Genomic DNA, 21895 nt, shown 5'->3' on the forward strand with positions numbered 1-21895 from the left:
AAAAAGCTTTTGCACAGCAAAGAAAACCACTAACAAAATGACAAAAGAGAATCCACTGAATGGGAGAATATAATTAGCAAATGATACATCTGATAAGGATTTAATATCCAAAATACATAAAGAACTTACACAACTCAATACCAAAAAGGACATAATTCAATTAAAAAATGGGCAGAAGACCTAAATAGACATTTTTCTAAAGATGACATACAGATGGCCAAAAGACACATGAAAAGATGTTCACCATCACTAATCATCAGGGAAATGCAACTCAAAACAATGATATCACTTTACATCTATCAGAATGGTTAGAACCAAAAAAACAAGGAACATTGAGGATGTGTAGAAAAAGGAATGCACTGTCAGTAGGAATGCAAATTGGTACAACCACTGTGGAAAACAATATGGAAGTTCTTTAAAAGATTAAAAATAGGAAAAAAAAATAGGGACACCTGGGTGGCTCAGCAGTTGAGCATCTGCCTTTGGCTCAGGGCATGATCCTGGAGTCCCGGGATCGAGTCCCACATCGGGTTCCCTGCATGGAGCCTACTTCTCCCTCTGCTTGTGTCTCTGCCTCTCTCTGTGTGTCTCTCGTGAATAAATAAATAAAATCTTAAAAAAAAAAGGTTAAAAATAGAATTACTATATAATGCAGAAATTCCACTACTGAGCATTTATCCAAAGAAAATAAAAACACTTATTTGAAAAGATATATGTACCACTGTTTATTGTAGTATTATTCACTATAGCCAAAATATGAAAGCAATCAACTCAAGCATCCATCTACAGATGAATGGATAAAGAAATGCATATATATATATATAAAAATATGGAATATTACTCAGCCATAAAAATGAAGATCTTACCATCTGCAACAATATGGGTGGACCTAGAAGCTATAATACTAAATGAAGTCAGAGAAAGAAAAATATATTTCACTCATATGTAAAAACGTAAGAAACAAATGAACAAAGTAAATAAAAACAAAAACAAAAAAAGACTCTTAAATATAGATAACAAACTGGTGGGTGCCAGGGGTGGGGGATGGGTGAAATAGATAAGGGGAGTCAGAGCACACTTATCTTGATGAGCACTGACTAATGTATAGAAATGCTAGGTAATTATATTGTACACCTGAAACTAATATAACATTGTATGTTAATGACTTCAATTAAAAAAAGAAATGCACAAAGATAAATGTATAAGGATATTCATAGTATCATTTATTACTGAAAAAAAATCAACAACTTTCACTAATAAGGAGCCCATTACATTATGATATGCTAGTAAGTAGCTATTAAAAAAGGAAAAAAAACGAATAGCTTCTTGGACTTTTGGTTCAGATCAAGGATAATAAAAATAAGAACCAGAGGGACACCTGGGTGGCTTAGTGGCTGAGCATCTGCCTTCAGCTTAGGGTGTGATCCCGGGGTCCTGGGATCGAGTCCCGTATCAGGCTCCCCACAGGGAGCCTCCTTCTCTCTGTGTCCATGTCTATGCCTCTCTCTCTGTGTCTCTCATGAATATATAAGTAAAACATTAAAAAAAGAAGAACTAGATCTACCCACAGAAACAGATGTCCATAGTGAGAAATCAAGTTCCAGAGAGATATTTATAGTGTAACCCTTTTTTTTTTTTTTTAAATAAACTCTATGCCCAATGTGGGGCCTGAACTCACCACTCAGAGTCCAAGAGTTCTCTACAGACTCAGCCAGTCAGGCACCCCAATATAAGCTGATTTGTATTAAAAAAAAAAGTGACCCCCCCCTCAAGTTCCCTATATGTATCTGTACATTTATGTGAGCTTGAAGATATCGAGAGAGACACATCAGGCCATTTAAAAAAAAGAGGGAGAGCGAAACAAAGGCAAAGGTGACAGTGTGAAAAGATTTGAGACGCTAAAAAGGAAAAACATTCAAACAGGTATAAAGTCCTCCTCTTATCCTGGCTCTCAGTCCCACTCTTAGGAGCTTCTTCCACATCTTTCCAGACACTATCTGTATATATTTAATACACGTGAATACATATCTTAAATATGTACAGTTTTATACATGAGGTCAAACTAGACTGCTCTGTAGCTTTTCTATACATTTCTAACTCTATGTATTAGATTTTCCATATGGACACATATACACAACCTCCTTTTATACAATATATATGTATAATATGTATAATATTCAGTGTTTTTATAATTACAACCATTAAGAGATTTTTTTTAAAAAGCCTGTGTTCAAGGAAGTACAAAGATTCTCAAATAGGTAAGATTTATGGCTATAAAGGAATTACAATCTTCCCTACAATTGAAGAAAATTCAGCACAGGCATTGGTATTGGAATTAGTGAGAGAAGACATATATTTTATTAGAAAATTAGTGAAGTATAACCATACACAATGGTAAAATAGCATTCAATGTGAAACATGTAGTAAATTTCATGAGCAAACAACTCTATTTAAACAACATCCGCGTTTCTACATTTAAAAATATCTCAGTAAGTTCTTCACAGAGATTGTATAGCTTCAAAAATTTAGCTTATTAACAATAGATATCATGAGCTTTACAGACCTGGGACAGAATGGCATTTTACCATTTACTCTCCATGTTCCAAGTCATTTAACCTGTTTTAATCTTCCACATCTTCAGCTTTGACTGAGAGTTGTCATGAAGATTAAGTTAGATAGTGCAATTGCTTGCATGTATTAAGCTCTTAGTAAATGGTAACTATTATTAATAATAATACATCTAGCACCTTGCCAAGTACTTGTATGATGCACAGGAAATATGAGATGAGGGACGCCTGGATGGCTAGCGGTTGAGCATCTGCCTTTGGCTCAGGGCATCGTGATCCCACTTCCGGGATCAAGTCCCACATTGAGCTCCCTACAAGTAGCCTGCTTCTCCTCCTGTGTGTGTGTCTGCCTCTCTCTGTGTCTCATGAATAAATACATAAATGTTTAAAAAAAAAAGAAAAAAACAGGAGATGATTAATGGTTGCTTAGGGTTTGGTGGAATACGGGGATATAAGGTGATACCTACAGGATGTAGGTTTCGGTGTTTTTTAAAAAAGATTTTATATCAACTTTAGGGTCACAGCAAAATTGAGCAGGAAGTAGAGTACCCCCATACCCCCTGCCACACACATGCACAGCCTTCCCTATTATTAATCTCTGCACTAAAGGGGTACATCTGTCACAATAAACAAACATACGCTGATCATTACCCCCCACAGCCCATAGTTTACATGTAAGATTCACTCTTGATGTTGTACATTCTATATACATTGTGACATGTATCCACCATCACAGTAAGCTATGGAATAAGGAATAATTTCACTGCCGTAAACATCTCTGTGTCCCACTGATTTCTTTCTGACATGATGTAAATGTTTTAAAATGGACTGGTTGCACATATCTGTGAATATACTAAAAGCCAATGCTTTGTACTTCAAATAGGTAAACTGCAGAGTATATGAATTATAGCTCACTAAAGCTGCCTTCCCCCAAAGAAACGTGACATAAGAAATTACACTCTTACTAGGAAAATTAAAAACAAACCTGAAACAGATAATCAGAAGCAGAATGGGATTAAAGTCAAGAGTCTCTTAATAAAAACTTTGGTAGTTCTTATGGAGTTAGAAATGCAAATTCTTGGGCCCTATTCCAGATCTCCAGAATCAGAAACCCCCAGGCAGTTTATTTTTACAAGCCCTTCTGGAGATTCTATTACTTGTTAAAGTTTGAGAACCACAGCTACAGGAGTCGAGCTTTTAAAGATTTATTGTGCATACAAATCACTTAGCAGTCGTATTAAAATGCAGATTTTGATTTAATAGGTCAGAGTGGCATGTGAGGTTCTGCATTTTTAACAAGCTCCCAGGTGATGTTGATGCTGCTGGTAGGTGAACCACACATCTTAGTAGCAAGGCTATCAGAGAATGGAGCAGTGGGGACCACATTACTGTGGGTCCATTAGTAGGGAAGCATAAAGAAAAAGGCCTGAAACTCAGTGTCCCCTTCAAGCATTACAAACACCAAATTAGGTGAGGCTTGTGGTCCACCCACATACTAGTGTTTGATCATTTGACAAAGATCCTATGATGGAAGGGGAGGATATCTTCCTTCACACCTTCCAAGTTAGAGACATGTAGCAAAACAACTGAATTTTTCCTTGTTATCAACTGTAGCCTGGTCTTCTGTGACCTTATTCAACCTTTAAAACTAGTCTGTTTATATTTTCAATCAATAATGAAAATATTGTCATGACGCTTGGGTGGCTTAGCAGTTGAGTATGTCTTTGGCTCAGAGAGTGATCCCAGGGTCCCAGGATCGAGTCCCATATCAGGCTTCCTGCATGAAGCCTGCTTCTCCCTCTGCCTATGTCTCTGCCTCTCTCTTGCTCTCTGTGTCTCTCATGAATAAATAAATAAAATCTTTAAAAAAATAATGAAAATATTCTCCTAATAAAAAGCTTAGTATCAAAGGCTTAAAGGGATTTAGAGATAATACTCTAGGCCCTTCTTTTCATAGCTCTGACAGGTCCAAAATGATCAAAATGAAGTGGTCTCAGGGGCCAAGATTAGAACCGAGCTCTCCAAAACCTAGATCAGCAGTCTTTCAATTCTGCTATCACTTCAAGTTCCTTCATGCAGTTGCATCCCCAAAGCAGCTCAGTGCCCAACAATCACATTGGTCACATGATCTCTGCATTAGCTGTCAACTCCCTCTTCTGTGGTACTGGGCATCTTCTACCACCACTCCAATACCCAATTACTTCCTCCCACATCATTTCCTTAATACTCTTCCAAATACTCCCAATTCTAGGTCTCTAGAGCTTCATGGAATTCCTTTTCCTAGGACAACTTGCCCCCAATCTTCCCTGTTCATAGTACTGATAGTGGTTTCAAACTTTATTTCTCCAGGACCATCAAATCATCAATTTTATACCAGTGTCTTTATATTCACATCTTACTTGATCCTCACACACAAGAAAAACAAGTTTATTAGCCCATGGTATGTAGTAGTACTTCCTTTTCTGACTCAAATTTACCTCCATAAGATTTCATGGACTATCTGTTGCTCACAGTTGCAAATTCACTTTATCTTAATCACTTGACTTCAATCACATTTCCTATCATCTTTTCAAACCAAAAAATATCAATGTTTAAGCTTACCTTAATGTTAGTTACCTACTCCTTTGCCAATTTTTCTCCTAAAATGCTCTCCGTATGACAAGTGTCAAATAATTATCAAATGTCTAAAAAAAGACCAACTGCAGTGATGTATATTACACTCACATCCTTGCAAAAGAACAATCTCCCTATTTTCTCAGGCCAATCAGATCGTAAACTAAGGGACATGTACAGGAGCTTTAGTTCATCAGTATACTTATAGTGAGTCAGTCTTGCACTGACCTTCACGTCCCTATCTCTTGGGAGTACATCCATGCCTTACACTCTAGTCTCCATGGGCATTTGAATTCTGGGCCTCTGTTCCAACAGACTCCTGATGCTGACTCACCAGCCCAATATTAACCCAGTGAGAACAGGCCTGCTGTACTCCTGTCCAAGCTAATAGCACAGTTCAAGGATTCTTCTTTGACCCTGGTTCACAGGTTTGGTTTGTCTTCTATCCTTCTTTCTTCTTCAAAAGTTATCATCTTCTAGGGCGCCTGGGTGGCTCAGTGGGTTAACCTGCTTTTAGGTCCTGGGGTCAAGTCCCACCCACATGAGGCTCCCTGATCAGCAGGAGTCTACTTCTCTCTCTCCCCCCTGCTCGAGCACGCTTTTTCCCAAATAAACTTTAAAGAAAAAAAAAAAATAAAACAAAACCCAAAAGGTATCTTCTAGCAATGAATTTTCCAAATTTAAGTTTTCATATACTCCTTTTGAAAAGAAAAATTCCCTAGTGAAAAATTTATCTAACGTCCTATCCCCTACTCTGTATACATGTCATCCTTAGTGTCTGCCAGAACTCTGTATCTTAGCCCATTTTCATTTGATCAAGTAGAACTCTGATTAATGCAATGTTAACCTTTTCCCATATGTATATTTAATTCCCTTAAAAAGCTTTATCAGATTTGTCAAGCATGGTTCTTCTTTCTTCCTGGAGATTATGCTCAGTATTCTGTGCAATTTCTTACCCGTAATTATAGATCAATGCTTCTTGAACTTTAACATTCTTGTTAAAATCCAGATTCTGATGCAGCAGCTCTTAGGTAGAACTTACGATCATGCATTTAGAACAAGCTTCCGGGTGACGCTCTGATACTGGTCCACAGAATACCTGGCTATAGTCATCATTAATAGTGGTGAAACTCACGCCTTCTAGACATTATTGGGGTTCTCCTAGGAATTTTCTCAAGAGGTGAGTCACGTTGTACCTATATTATAGCCAATGTTTGTATTTTTGGCCAGTAGTTCCATTTCACGCATGAGTTCCTTCAAAAGTCTTCAGTGTATTCATCACTGGGTCTCAGCTTCCCCAGCCCCTCCACAGTCTGTCAATTAAACCAGGTTCATGTTATTTGTATTATTACCCATTAGATATACACAATGCTTCAGTTTCAAGGGCAATATGTAAGAGAGAATTACAGTCTCATTTACACAGTTAATCCTCTGGCAGTCATTTTTTTTTTCTGGCAGTCTTTCTTCTTAAAATCTTCAAATAAAATTATTTCTGTATTTTTAGACACCAAATACAAGATCTGAGGCTTATGAGAAAAGTTTGTTAATAAACAGAATTTATCTATAATGAAAACAAGCGATTTAAAAAATGCTATATTCCTAAACCAGAAGTTGCAATGTAATCACTGAATGGTAAATGCAACAGGAGCAATAGTCACCTACCTCATCACCATTACATCAACAACAAAGTACCCTTTGTTTACAGATATCTTTCTCTTTACACAACTACACAGTTAATAGCAATACAGTGAAAGTTGAAAGGGGCCTCTGCAGGAAAGACAGAGTTGGAAGTTGTGTGTCTTGAACGACACATTCCAAAGTTAGGGTTAAGTAACTTTCTGATCATTCACTATTATCTCTTTACTTTTCTTTTTTTAAAGACTTTATTTGACAGAGAAAGGGAGAGAAAGCACGTGCATGGGCGCACAAGAAGGGAGAGAGGCAGGCAGAGGGAGAGGGTGAAGCAGGCCCCCCATCGAGCAGGAAGCTGGATGTGGGCTCAATCCCAGGACCCTGAGATCAAGACGTGAGCCAATGGCAGACACTTAACTGAGCCACCCAGGTGCCCCCATTATTATCTATCTTCTATGTCTATTTCCTTCCTAATAAATTATATAATCAACAACCTACATTGTTTCTACTCCTACTTCCAGGATGCCCTGAAAGTGACTAGACCCAGACTCAGAAAGATTAAATGTAATCTTAACCACTTAATTAGTGGCTCAACGGGTGCTAGGGCATCAAACAGGTATTTACAGGGAATCAGAGGAGTCTGTGGGCCATGGGAAAAAGTAGAGCATCATCCTTGTACTGAAGAGAATCTGGGAATCTGTAAAGCACAGGCAAAGAGGTATTAGGGTGTGGAGAGGAGACATTAATTTATTCAATACTCTGCAGTCTATGCAACGCTAGAGGAGACAGCAGAGAATGAGTCTGGTAAAGTATCTCCTTCATGAGGTTCATATTTTACTTGTTACCTAGATCTACTCTTCCTCTGGTTTTCCCTAAGTAATCCTACTACTTAGTGATATACTTTAACTGTTACAGAATTTATGATTTACACTAGAATTCACAAATTCAAATGAACTACAAGGCTAGGCAGGTAATATAAATGCATAAAAAGTTGATTTAAGGGATGCCTGAGTGGCTCAGTGGTTGAGGATCTGCCTTTCGCTCAGGTCATGACCCCGGGGTCCTAGGATTGAGTCCCACATTGGGTTCCCCACAGGGAGCCTGATTCTCCCTCTGCCTCTCTGTGTCTCTCATGAATAGATAAGTAAAACCTAAAAAAAAAAAAAGTTTATTTGTGACCACAGTGCTTAGTGGTGGTTAGCAAATCCTGACCTAAAAACAGTACAATTTTAATAAAATTTTAGTATCTTGGAATAAGTATCTATACCTGGAGACTTTATGGTCTAGAGTTTTGTAAACAGACCCAATTTCGGATGATTTTTAACCAAAGAGTTATCAAATATATGATAAGCATGATTTCAATCTTAAGTTCTTTCTTATGAATAAATAAATTCACAAATTTATCTGACTTGTCTTTTGATGTATTCTTGATTCACAAGAAAACATTATTGCACAGTGGAAAAATATCAAGGAATGTCTAGAAACCCTGGGTTCTAGTCCTCTCTTTCATGCCTTTTTGTATGATTTAGGACAAGTCATAATCTTTCTGAACCTTCTCAGGATTATTCTGAAAGGAGGTGTATGTGTAGATGTTACATTTGGGGAAGGAGACAGCATAGCTCTCAATGACTAATAAAGCAGACAGTGGGATGCAGAATCCTCAGAGGTAGCCCAGAGGAAAGGTTAAAAAGAAAAACAAAAACAAAAAAACCCTGTGAAAAATCTAAAAGTTAAGGAAGGAATGTGACAAAACCAGTATGTCTAATATCAGGCCGCCAATACCAGATTGGGTGGCTTAAACAATAGAAATTCATTTTCTCATAGTTTGGAACCTAAAAGTTCAAGATCAAGGTGCCAGCATAAGTGACTTCTGGTAAGGGGTCCTTAACTAGCTTGTAGATGGCTGCCCTATCACTGTGTCTTCACATGGTTGGGAAAGAGAGCAAGAGAACAATCCCATCATAAAGGCCCCATGCCAATGACCTCATCTAAACCTACTTATCTCCCAAAGGCCCAACCTCCAAATACTGTTACACTGGGGGTTAGGGCTTCAACATAAGAATTTAGGGTAACCTAATTCAGTCCACAGCATTTTGCCCCGGGCCCTGAAATTCATTTCCTTCTCACACACAAAATACATTCATTTCATCCCAACAGCCCTCAAAGGCTTAATTAACTCATTCCAGTATCAACTCTAAAGTCTGAAGTTTCATCTAATTCCATCAAAGTCAAATATGGGCGAAGCTGACAATACAGTTCATTCTGTGGGCAAAATTCCTCTCCAGCTGTGAGTCTGTGGATCCAGACAAGTTATATGTTTCCAAAAATAGAATGTTAGGACAGGCGCAGGGTAAACATTAGCATTCCAAAAGGGAGAGGCGCCCAGGTGGCTCAGCTGGTTAAGCATCAGACTCCTGATTTCCCTCTGGGTCATGATCTTAGGGTCCAGAGACTGAAGATTAAGCCCCGAGTTGGGCTCCGTACTGAGTGTGGAGTCTGCTTAAGTATCTCTCTCTCCCTCTTCTGTCCCTCGCCCCCCCATGCTCATTTTCTCTTAAAAAACAGGCAGGGGCGGAGGGGTGTGTGAGAACAGTAAGAAAAAAGTGGTAATATGACCAAAGTCCAAAACCTGGCAAAAAAAAATTCAATTAGGTCTTAAGGATCAAGAATAATCCTTTTCAGTTCAATGTCCCACCTTACAGGCCCATTGCAGTACCAGTACCACCCCCATTCCATGGCTCTGTGGGATCCTGCCCCCAAGTCTCCCAGCAGAGGCCATAAGGCCTGCTGGAACTGAGGCAGTGGCCTATAATGATCTTTGAATTGCCTTTGGGATCATTTCTCCTCCTCCTTGAATAATTCATATTCATAGCCACATCACTCCATCACCCCACCTGTCAAATCCAAGAAGTCAACAGTCTTCCTTCATTTTGCCCCATCTCTGTCCCCTTTAGTTCAAACTAGTAGTATTTCTGCTAAAAAATCCTACAAGTTCTTTATCAGATGATTTTCCTGCCACACGCTTAGTGTTTTTTCAGAACAAGCTTCCTCCCTTTATGCAATATGGATAGGCTGAGAATTTTCCAAATCATCAAATTCGAGTCCTTTCTTACCTTAACAATTCCATCTTTAATTCTTCTCTCTCCATTTATATTTTACTATAAGCAGTCAGGAGGAATCACACTGTTCCATCAATACTTTGCTTAAAAATCTCAGCTAAGGAGTACCCAGGTGGTTCAGGCGGTTAAGTGTCTGCCTTCGGTTCAGCTCATGATCCCAGGGCCCTGGGATGGGGCCCCACATCAGGCTCCCTGCTCATCAGGGTGTCTGCTTCTCCCTCTCCCCCCCCTTCCGGCTCTTGCTCTCTCTCTCTAATGAATAAATCTTTTTTTTTTTTAAGATTTTATTTATTTATTCATAAGAGAGACAGAGAAAGAGGCAGAGACGCAAGAAGAGGGAGAAGCAGGCCCCATGCAGGAAGCCCGATGTGGGACTCTATCCCAGGACTCCAGGATCACGCCCTGGGCCAAAGGCAGATGCTCAACAACCGAGCCACCCAGGCGCCCCTCTAATGAATAAATCTTAAAATAATAATAATAATAACTCCTCAGCTCAATATCTAATTGCACTGCTCACAATTCTTCCTTCTACAAAATACTACATCACAGTTCAGCCAAGTTCCTTGCCATTTTATAAGAATTACCTTTCCTTCAGTTTCTAATAATAATACGTTCCATTTCTGAGACTTCACCAGAATTGTCCTTAATGTCTGTATTTCTGGCATGCACCTCAAACCTCTTCCCAGTTACAAAGCTGCTACCACATGTTTAGGTATTAGCTACTGAGCACTGCACTTCTGGTACCAAAAGCGGTCTCAGCTTGGGCTGCCACAACAAAATACCAAAGAGTGGGTAGTTTAAACAGAAATTTATTCTCACAGTTCTAGAGACTGGAAGTCCAAGATAAAGGTGCCAGCACGGCTGGTTTCTGGTAAGTTTTCTTTTTGGCATGTAGATAGACATTTTTCTCACTGTGTCATAACATGGTGTGTGTGTGTTTGGGGACTGGGTTTTAGGGGACAGAGAACAAACTCCTTGGTGTCTTTTCTTACAAGGTACCAACTGATCACAAGGGATCTATCATCTGACCTCTCTAAACCTACTTATCTCCCAGAGGCCCCATTTCCAAACACCATCACACTAGGGGTCAGAGCTTCAACATATGAATTTGAGGGGGTGGGGGGAGGCACAGTTCAGTCTACAACACAACAGCTCAGCATGTTTCTGATAGCTTGGGTAGCAGAACATACCTTCTTTTCCCAGGAGAATGAAAGGAGCACAGAAGAGAAGGAATTAAAGAAGATTCTTTGAGTTGGTGTAGTATACCAAAGGAATGCAGATTTCAGCAAGAGATTTCTCTGCTGGGGATCCTGATTATCACTTCACTGTAATAAGTTCAAGATGTGGCTTTGTAACACTTCAAATTCTTTGAAGTAATGAAAAAAATGAACAGAACTTTTGTAAAAACATTATGGGAAAGATTCAGGATTCTTCAGAGAACTTTGAAGCAATTTTAGAAAACAGATCCAGGCTAAACTTGACTCATTTTCTTTGAAACCTAACTCTGTGACTGGGTTGAAATACCACTGTGAAAATAAAGGCCTAACAGTGACGGCTAGGGACTATGAAATGGAATCATGACAAGGCCAAGAGAGAACCAACCACCTCCTATATACTCTATTTCTAGACTTAAATGTTTAATGGGCTTAGCAATCATCTCAACAGTCAGATGTACCGTGGCTTGAGTTTAATAGGAGGTCACACTGATGTGAGGACAAGATGTGGAGGGTAGGCTGCGTGACGTTGAAGGGCCTTTTTAATACTTCATCCTCTGCGTTTTCTACAAGGATGCAATAGTGGTTTCTAGAGACTACATGCTGCTTCTAGATGAGGATATTGGCCTTGTTCTTACATAACTAAAGGGAAAGCTGAGAGCAGTGCCAGCTGTAAGAGCCCAGAAAAAATGAACTAATTAAACTGGCCTCAATCATTGAAATAAACTCAGGCCACCTAGAGCTGTAAGATTAAGTAAAAGGGATAAGCAAGGGCTTCAGGGAGAAAATCGTAAAAAGAAAAACAACAACAACAAAAACAAATAAAAAAAACCCCAAAGACGTCAGAAAGTATTGGAGGAAAGGAAGTAGATATCCAGTAAGTAAGGAGAAAGGAGAGAGAGCACTCCTGCTGAGGAAAGGTACACCAGATTTGAGTTCCTTGGAAAAGGAGAGAGATCATTTCGGGAGATTAAAAGAAGGGTCAAGAAGAAAACAAACCCACTGGGAAATCAACAACAGAAAAACAATAATAGTGGCTGGCACTGAAAAAGATCTTTACAACTCAAAAAGATCTTGGCAGTTTATTCACACTCAATGGCACAGTGCCTGGCATATAATAGACGCACACTAAATATTTGCAGAGTCAAAAAAATGGTACTGAGTCCCACAACATCCCTGAGATCTTCCCAAGTTGGTACAGGGGAGATACAACAAAATACAATATAAAAAGAATGAAATCTACACAAGCTAGCTACAATTTAGAACAGGGACCACCTTCAGATTTGTGAAGCCCTCAAAATCACACGAAAAAATTCTGGTCACACTTTTTAGCAAAAGAGTTCAGAGCGTTTGATAATAATTTCAATGTGAGTTACCAGCAATTGATATATGATTAAAGTAACTACTGTGCTGGCAAAAGCTAAGTGGGAATGTGATATAGATCTCTAAAATTAGCTTAAGTGATTCAAATGAAAATATGCAAGAGTGCAGAGACACTCAGACAAGTTTTATATCTAGATTACAGTTTCCTGTGTCGGTATATCTTACCTGAATTATCATCCTTTAAGCATATTGTACATGGTAAACTACACCTCAAAGATTCAGGTTCACACTGTGAGTCTGTTGTTCTTTATACTGTACTTCCCCCTCCACGCCACAAAAGCAATTTTCAGCTACATTATCTCATTCGTGTTCCTGATGTTGCCCAGCAAACTTAGGAGTACACTAAAGGCACTTAACCGTTTTAGATTTTGATTTTGGTTTCCTAATAAATGTTAAAGACACTTCTATGAAATACACCACTCACGTAATCCTTTAAACAGCAGGGAATGCGAAATATACTCTTTCAGGGGAATTACATATTCCAGTGGAAAGAACTAGAGAGGCATCCATCCACCACGTCAAATCCGTGTAGATAAAGCTCACAAAAGTTTCCGACCTGGAACCCCCTAAGTGAAAAATTTCCAAGAAATATAAAAACCGAAACACTCAACAGCAGCGCCCTGGCCATTTATTTACTGAAGCTCCGGTTGCTTGAGGGTGAATTTTAAAAACGTTGTTGCTTTTCCTAATCATGAAAACAAACTAGTGCTCGTCTTATTTGTTACTGTTCCTTAACCGACCCCCCTCCCCTTTAAACTAGGCGGAGAATCGAAAACCACAAAGATACTACACTTTGATGTGTCCTTTAAAAAAAGTATTTTACATTATGACCATTATTACACACCGCCCCCTACACGGACACACACTCAAGGAAACGGAATGAGCCCTAAGGCGAAGCAGGAACTACAGAGGAAGCCAAAAAGAAAAAAAAAAAAATCTGTATTTGAGCAATTTAACCTAAAGCCCCGTCTTTGAACCGCTAAACACCCCGGGGACATGTATGGCCTTTTTTTTCCCTTTTTCCGGGTGAAAGAGATCAAGATGCTGTAAGAAAGGCTTAGAAGGCCCGGAACCCCGAGGTCAGTGTAGCAAGAGCGTCCGGGGTGGGGGTGGGGGTGGGGTGGGGGCGGGGCAGGAAAGCGGGTGAAGAAGAGGATGGCTGGAAGGAAACGGAGAAGCGGGAAGGGGGCAGGCCGCTGGGCTGCGGGCGAAGGAGACGCCGGGCGGGAGCCCGGGGGTGGGGAGGAGAAGGGGCAGGGAGCCCCGGCCCCGCCCCGGGGAGGCCCGAGCGCCCGGCCGTCCCCCTTACCAGCGGGAGCAGGAAGCCCCAGAGCAGGGCGGTCGCGGCCGTGAGCGGCGGCCGCTGCGGCCCCATCGCACTGCTGGCGCCCGGCGGCGCGGCGCTTCTGGGCGGGCTCGGGCTCCGCTCCCGCCGCGGCGCTGCCTCCGTGGCCGGGCCGGACGGGCGCGGACGGCGGGGGTGGGCGGGGGCCGCCGCTCCTGCCGGGGCCGCCGCTGCGGCGCCGACTTCCTCTTCCGGCTCCGCCCAGAGGACGCGGAAGCCCCGCGCGGGGCACGTGGAGGCCGGGGCGGCGCGCGCCCCCAGCCGGGCTGCCTCTCGGCGCTGCGGGCCCCGGCGTCGGGGCGTGGGTCTCAACGGCTGCCGCCGCGGCCTGCCCGCAGAGTCCAGGGAGCAGGGGCCCGCCCGAAGCCGCTCTGTCCGTTGCTCCTCTTGCTCCCGGGAGCCGCCGTGCACCTGCTCCGAGCTCCGGTCCCCACCCGGGCGGGCGGGGCCCAAAGCCTACGTGCGCCGAGTCTTAACTCGCCCACCGCAGTCTCTCTCCTCCAAACTGGTCTGTTTGCACCCTGGGCAGGGGTCTTAGATTTTTTTATTAGAGAGAGAGAGAGAAAGAGACAGAGGGAGAAGCAGGCTCCATGCAGGGAGCCCGACGTGGGACTCGATCCGGGGTCCCCGGGGTCACACCCCGGGCCGAAAGCGGCGCTAAACCGCTGCGCCACCCGGGCTCAATCAGGTCATGGCTGTCACTGCCCACCACACTTAGAACAAAATCAAAACTCTACTCTGGCTTAAAGACTTTACCTAAGTTGGTCCCTGTCTTCTTTGACCCCATGTTCTCGACTTTCCCACGCTTTACATCCACGTGGGCCACCTCTCCTTCTTTTGTACTGGTAGTCCTTTGTCCTCAGTGGTTTTCTCTCCCTCGATACCGGTTCCTTGGCATTCCCTCGACAGCTTAAATGTCCCTGCCCCAGAGGGCACTTCCTGATACACCCTATCTCAAGTAGCCATCCAGTCACTTTCATTACCACGTGGCTTATTTTAATTCTCTGCAAGGCGCTTTTCACTCTCATAGTCTTTTGCTTATGTGTTTATCTGTGATATCGCCTCCCACTCCCAGCAAAGTAAGAAGTGCCTTTGCTTATACCTATATCTGGCATAAAGTAGATCCTCAGCTATTCATTGGATAGGATGCTGTCCCTGCCATCCCACAGCTGAGTTTAGCAAGGGACACAGATGTGTGAGCAAACATAGTTCAGTGTGAATAGTGACTTTTTCGTTTGCACAAGATGCCATGGGAGTATCAAAGGAACTTATAAAAGGGGTGCCAGGAAAAATTCCAACCTAAGTTGAGTCTAGAAGGCTGAGTTAATTTTAGCCAGGCAATGGGCAGGGGAAGGGGGAGACTTCCAGGAAGAGTGAGCCATTAGTGTCAAAGCCAAAGGTGACATTGGAGGAACTGCAAAACTGGGGCGGGGCTGAAGTTATGAGTAGTGAAAGATGAAGTGAGAGTAGAGGGCCGAAGCCAAATCGCGAACAGATTGGGACGTCTAGCTTGGGACTTTATGCTTCATCCAATTGTTGGTGGAAAACAGATTCATAATAACTAAAGCAGTGAGTTTCTGGTTTAGAAAACTCTTTGTGGTGGCAGGCGAGGTGGCAGTTGGATTGAAACAGGGCAAGGGTGGGAGCCAGGAAACCTGTCAGACAGCTGTGGTAACCTAACCCAGGCCAGGCATAGTGAGAGCAACTGAGAGAGTGGCAGTGGAAATGGGGAGGAGGAGATGGATCTGAAAGATATGTAGCAGAATTTGGTAACTGAGAGGACATGGGACATGAAAGAGAGGGATGATTGCTAGGGTTCTGTCTTGGGCCATTTATTGAGATGATTCACCACAGGGGTCGGGATGGGAGGGGGGTTGTAGAGAGGAATATTTTGGGCATATTTTGAAATTGATGTAGGACATCCAAGTCAAATGTTTGCAGGTTGGTGGCTAGGTAGGTTGGTGCTAAGGTTAGTGGCAGAATGAGGCCAGAACACAGGTTTCCTGCCTATCAATCCTCGACACTTTTTCATACTTTCTAGCTACTGAGGGCAAGCAATTTTCCTCTTTAGTAAAATGGCTGTGATGGACTAGATGACTTCATCTCTAAATATTCCCTCCTGCCCAGAGTGGCACTTTGCCTGGTGAATCTCCAGTGTGGCTCCTGAGGCTGTCTGAAGATCTTTGGTTTTCCTGTCTACATTTATGCCCACTTTTCCTTCTCAACTGGAGAAAATTTTGTGCTTGCAGTCAAAGAAACTGTGTTATAGGCTAGTTCGTTGTGCAATACTTCTTTGCTTGCTTTAGTTTTCTCAGTTAAAAAAATATGGACACTAATACTTGTACTGCCTGCCTCACGATTATTGTAAAAACTACATGATTTGTAATGTGGGTAAAATTAATCAGAAAAAAAATTTTTTTAAAGCAGGAGGAAGAGAAGGAGAAAAGGGGAAAGAAAAGAATAATAGAAGGAGGGATACCTGGGTGGCTCAGTGGTTGAGCACCTCCCAGGATCCCAGGATCAAGTCCCAAATTGGGCTGCCCACAGGGAGCCTGCTTCTCCCTTTGCCTATGTCTCTGCCTCTCTCTCTGTGTCTCTCATGAATAAATTAATATGATTAAAAAGAAGTACAACAGAAGGCTATGTTACTGCTGTCATCCAAAGTATCAGCATTGTTTGTCATAATTCCCCTGTCAGAATGGTGTCTCCTTGGTCAAAGTCCCAAGGCAGGACAAAGCAAAGGAAACTGAGAGAGTTAATGGAAGATTAAAAGATTTGTGTAATGACTTGACTACTGAAAAGGCTGTTAACAGTTATTTGGCGAATACTTCTGTAACATTTGAATTTCCCTGCAAGTATTAGGTATGATAAAGAGTACCAGGATAAGCTTTAGTCAATATCTTTCTTCCATAAATAAACTATGTATAAAAATCCAATTACAGGGGCACCTGGGTGGCTCAGTTGGTTGGGCATCTGCCTTCAGCTCCCATCATGATCCTGAAGTCCAATGATCCAGCCTTGCATTGGACTCCCTGCTCAGGGGGGAGCCTCCTTCTTCCTCTCCTCCATTCTACTCATGTTCTCTCTTGCTCTAAAAGAAATAAATCTTTTTTTAAAAAATCCAATTACAGGGATGCCTGGGTGGTTCAGTGGTTGAGCGTCTGCCTTCGGCTCAGGGTGTGATCCCAGAGTCCCGGATGATGGAGTCCCACATCAGGCTCCCCATGGGGAGCCTGATTCTCCCTCTGCCTGTGTCTCTGCCTCTTTCTCTGTGTTTCTCATGAATAAATAAAATCTTTTTAAAAATCCAGTTACAGAAAACAAGGATCATTAGATTAAAGATCATTTTAATTTCTACATATACTTACTTAATGGAATTTTTTCCCAATGATAAAAGAATGTTGTAAGTTGTTGGAACCTATGTTTTCTTCTAAGTGTTTTATAGTTTGTGGTCTTATATTTTACGTCCTTACAGCATTTTGAGTTGATTTTTGTGCTTATCACTTTTTTAATGGGATTAACGATTACCACCTCAGTCTCAGTAATTATCTTGTCCATAGATTAAAAAACTGCTTAGAGTTTCATGATTTTGCTTTTCTGTAAAGACTACCTGTCTTTGGTTAAATGCTTTCCTCCTCTAATACCTGTTTATGAGGCATTTCTCCTTGAGGAGAACATGTGACTTGAATGCTTCCTGGTTCACAAGAGGTGAGAGAAACAGAGAGGTGAGCCAACATCTATGGTTTCATCACTAGATCTTCTGTTCACCTGTTCACATATGTTTATTACTGTTTTTGGCAGAATTTCTCCCCATTGGAGTTATGTCAATCAGTCAAACATAGTTGCCAGTTCCTACATGAGAGGCAACTTGAATCTTAGGGAGCACAGAAGAATATTTGGTAGCTGAAAATATTAGGAGAAAGAATTTCCTAAAGCTCACAGTTGTGGAGCAGCAAGTGACCCAATGTGATAGACCAAAATTCAAACTCTGGTTACTTCTCTTAGGAAATCTTTGTCAACTCTCAACAGAGAAACAACAACTCCTCCTCCTCCTCCTCCTCCTCCCCCCCCCTCCTTCTCCTATTACTATTATTACTACTTCTTCTTCTTTAAAGATTTATTTATTTATTTGAGAGAGAGAGCTGGCACAGTGGGGAGGGGCAGAGGGAGAGAGAATCTGAAGCAGATTCTACACTGAGCACGGAGCCCAATGTGAGGCACCACAACCTCAGCTGAAACCAAGAATTGGATGCTTAACTGATTGCACCACCTAGGCGCCCCAACAAGGAAACTTATTGAAAGCAACACCATGCAAAGTTTAATAATAATGTCTTATAAACCATTACTATTATTATTATTTTAAAATTCACATTTACACTTGTGTTTTTTGCATACATTATCTAATTTAATTCATGCAAAGCAATTTTATGAAGTAAATTATTACTTTCATTTGGCAGATGAGGAAGTGTAGAGGTCAAATTATTCATATGAAATCTCTCACAATATATGAAGCAGGAATTTAAACCCAATCAGATAGGATTCTGACAGATAATGGAGTAGGGAGCATCCAGAATCTGTGAATTGGATTCCCCTTTGTATCATTGTAGGTGATCACTTCTCTGCCTTTTGGCTAAGATCAAGTGTATCATTGTAGGTACTCGATAAATGTTTGCTTAATTAAGAACTTTTGCCAATAATTAAGATGGCTGTGTTGTCATTTTGAATATTTTTAGGTTCAACTAAATTATTTCTGAAGTATCTTCTAAAGTTTAGACAAAACTAGACATTGAGGAACCACTGGATCTAATTTTAAAAAGTTCTTTTATTTTTAACATTCTTTTTAAAGATTTATGTATTTGAGCATACATAAACACTCTCTCTGGAGAGAGAGCAGAGTGGGGGCAGAGGGAGAGGGAGAGAGAGAATCTCAAGTCAACTCCCGGCTAGGCTCAGAGCCTGACACGGGGTTCGATCCCATGACTCTGAGATCATGAACTGAGCTGAAAGCAAGAGTCAGACACTCAATCAGCTGAGCCACCCAGGTGTCCCTAGTTCTTTTACTTTAATTTACTTTGAAAAATCTGAGGGTTTCCTCATTGGTAATAGGAAGAAGAAGAAGTTTAAGTTGCAGATTTCAATATTAAGATGATTCTTTTGGTGATAAGATTACTAAATCCAGAAATATATATATATATTTTAAAGTTATGTAGTTTTTTGAACAGTTTAAATTTACTAAGTGAGCTCTTGATAATAGCATAGATTCTTTTTTTTTTTCAGGTTATATTTTACACTAAAAATGAATAACAATAACTTGATATGTGTGTACGATAACATTATAGATAGACTATATATGAATTCTTTGAACAAATAGGTTGCTTTATAAAAAAATTTCTAAAAGAGAATGTATGGTAAGCTACAGTTATATTGTTCCTGGTGTTGGGGCATAACAAGAGGTGTTATTGTCTATATAAATCAGTGTGACTTCAAGACAGTGGTTGGTTTTAGATGTTGCTGGAAATGGCAAAGCCTACCCCATTTCCAAGCTTTCCAGGCAGAGCAGACTGAAATCATATGTTATTAAAATCCCTTTCTGGCTTCAGGTGAATTAATTGACATAGTTTTCTTGCTTTGGCACTACAGTATTATCTCTTGGCAGGTTGAGACTACTTTGGGCTTTTAAAACCAAGTCACTTTATTTATAGGAGCTTCCAGATTAATAAACTATCACCTACAGCAAGTACATGCAGTCAGATCTTTTTGATGCACAAGGATATTTGCAAGCTTCTAAGATGCCATTCATTATACAGTGGAATAATTTCCACATGACCTTTCTGGCTCTATTTTGCTATGAATCTATGAACTATTTAGCTACTCAGGGAAGACAGACTCAGGATTTTTTGACTAACAGTATAATTCAGGAAACTATATTGAGCCCCTATTATGTGCCAGATGAATAATGAAAATCTACAGTTGTTAACCAGTGCTTTGCTTTCCCCAATTGACCAACAATTCATAAAAATAAATTTATGTCTTAAGTCAATATTTTATGAACTATCTGGTTTGGCAGGAATGTTCATTCATAAAAATGTGTAGGCTGACCCTTGTGAATTCTTTGCTGAAAATATAAAGTATATAATTATGTTTTCTCATTAACAAGCTTTGACTGCATTAAGCTTTCCCCTTCTTTTCTATGTTTTTCATTAACCTACACCTGGCATTCTGTGTCAGGTGTACATGCCGGAGATCGCAGCGATAGGGCCTCGTGATATCGCCAGCCCGGTCTAGGCATTAGTGTGCGACCCAGTCAGCAACTACAGCTGGTCATTTCCAGCCACTCAGATCAGCTGACATGGGGACATCAATTTGAATGAGGCTAGTGACCCACTGTCACAAGATACAGACTTAGGACCATGAGTTAAAAATTCAATAATGAAAGAGAAGAGCACAGAAAATAAAGAAGTATTTTACAATTGATAGAGATAAAAAGAGTGCTATATATTCTTTACCTTTTTTCTGGAAATATAATATACAGAAAGGAAAATGCACATATTGTAAGCATTGACCTTGATTAGCTTTCACAAACTCCACAAGTCTGTGTATTCAGAATGTGATCAGAAACTAGCATTACTAGCTCCTTAAAAGTCCCCTCTTGTGTTTCCTTCTAGCTACTATTTGCTCCCAAGAGTTACTGCATTCTGGCTTCTTTCTTCCTCCAGCCTTAAGATATAATAGACATATAACATTGTATAAATTTAAGGTGTACAATGTGATAACTCAGTATACATATATATTGTGTAATATATTATGATTGCCACAATAAGATTGGTTAATACATACATTACCTCACATAGTTACCGTGTGTGTGTGTGTGTGTGTGTGTGGTGGTGGGAACATTTAAAATTTACTCTCTGAGCAACTTGTATGTATAAAAATCATCATGCTGTACAGTAGATCCGCAGAATTTAGTCATTTTATAAGTGTAAGTTTGTACCCTTTGACTCACATCTCCTCATTTCCTCCATTTGCTTCTGGCAACTACCATTCTACTGCTTCTGTGAGTGCTGCTTCTTTAGATTCTGTAAATAAGTGAGTTGATACAGTATTTGTTTTTCTCTTATTTCACTTAGCATGATATCCTCAAGTTTCATCCATGCTCTGCCCGCCAAGATTTCCTTCTTTTTTATGGTTGAAAAATATTTTGTGTATATATGTGTACATATCCATTCATTTATTGACAGGTACTCAGGTTGTCTCCATGTCTTTGCTATTGTGAATAGTGGTGCTGAACATGGGAGTGCTGATATCTCTTCAAGTTAGTGATTTCAGATAGATGCCCAGAAGTGGGATTGTTGTTTCCACAGTGACTGCACCAATTTATATTCCCACCAAGAGTGCACAAGGATTCCCTTTTCTCCACATCCTCACCAACTATTATCTTGTCTTTTTAATAATAGCCATTCTAGCACGCATGAGGTGTATTGCATTATGGTTTTGATTTGCATTTCCTTGATGATTAGTGACATTGAGCACCTTTTCATATGTATGTTGGAATTGCTTTCTGACTTCCGTCACCACATATTTTGTCCCTTCTGAAACTTCGCATAATTTGTAATCATATAATTTGTACTCTTTTGTGTCTTGCTTTTCTTTCAACATTATGTTTGTGAAATTTATCCAACTTGTTGATGTGGTGGAGACCAGTTGATTAGATTGTTGTAGAGTATTCCATTTAATCAATATATTACAATTTATTATCCATTCTCTGCTTGTGAGCATTTGGGTAATCCTCTACTTTCCATGAATTCAAAAGGAAGAGCATGTGTTTTAAACAATAAAAGACTTGGCCTGAACTTGTTTCTCCAGTCTCGGGTTTTGTCATTTCTCTAATCTCACTGAAAGTTCCAGTCACTCCTGGCCATTGAACATTCTGGAAAGCTGTTTGCCACCACCTATGCCTTAACCTGGATAATATCCATTCCTCCTTTGGGCCTTAATTGGGATGCCACTTCTTCCAGAAAGCAA

The 21895-nt window shown here is 40.6% G+C and overlaps 1 protein-coding gene across 8 annotated transcripts in view; it reads right to left on the minus strand.

Annotated features, from left to right (window-relative positions):
* SPPL2A (signal peptide peptidase like 2A) overlaps window positions 1-14769 on the minus strand; it is a 57483-nt gene extending 42714 nt beyond the window's left edge. For 5 of the 8 annotated variants that reach the window (XM_025472807.3, XM_025472805.3, XM_049104088.1 and 2 more), the window contains exon 1: window positions 2748-2885. In XM_025472807.3, coding sequence (XP_025328592.1) covers window positions 2748-2870 — 123 coding nt within the window. In that variant the 5' untranslated portion in view covers window positions 2871-2885. Of the gene's footprint in view, window positions 1-2747; window positions 2886-12693; window positions 12721-13837; window positions 14078-14629 lie in introns of those variants that run through there. The other 3 variants (XM_049104090.1, XM_035708780.2, XM_049104089.1) reach the window with 3 other exon arrangements.
* Between the last annotated feature and the right edge of the window lie 7126 nt (window positions 14770-21895).

This window comes from Canis lupus, chromosome 30 (genome assembly GCF_003254725.2).
Source record: "Canis lupus dingo isolate Sandy chromosome 30, ASM325472v2, whole genome shotgun sequence".
Lineage (NCBI taxonomy): Eukaryota > Metazoa > Chordata > Mammalia > Carnivora > Canidae > Canis > Canis lupus.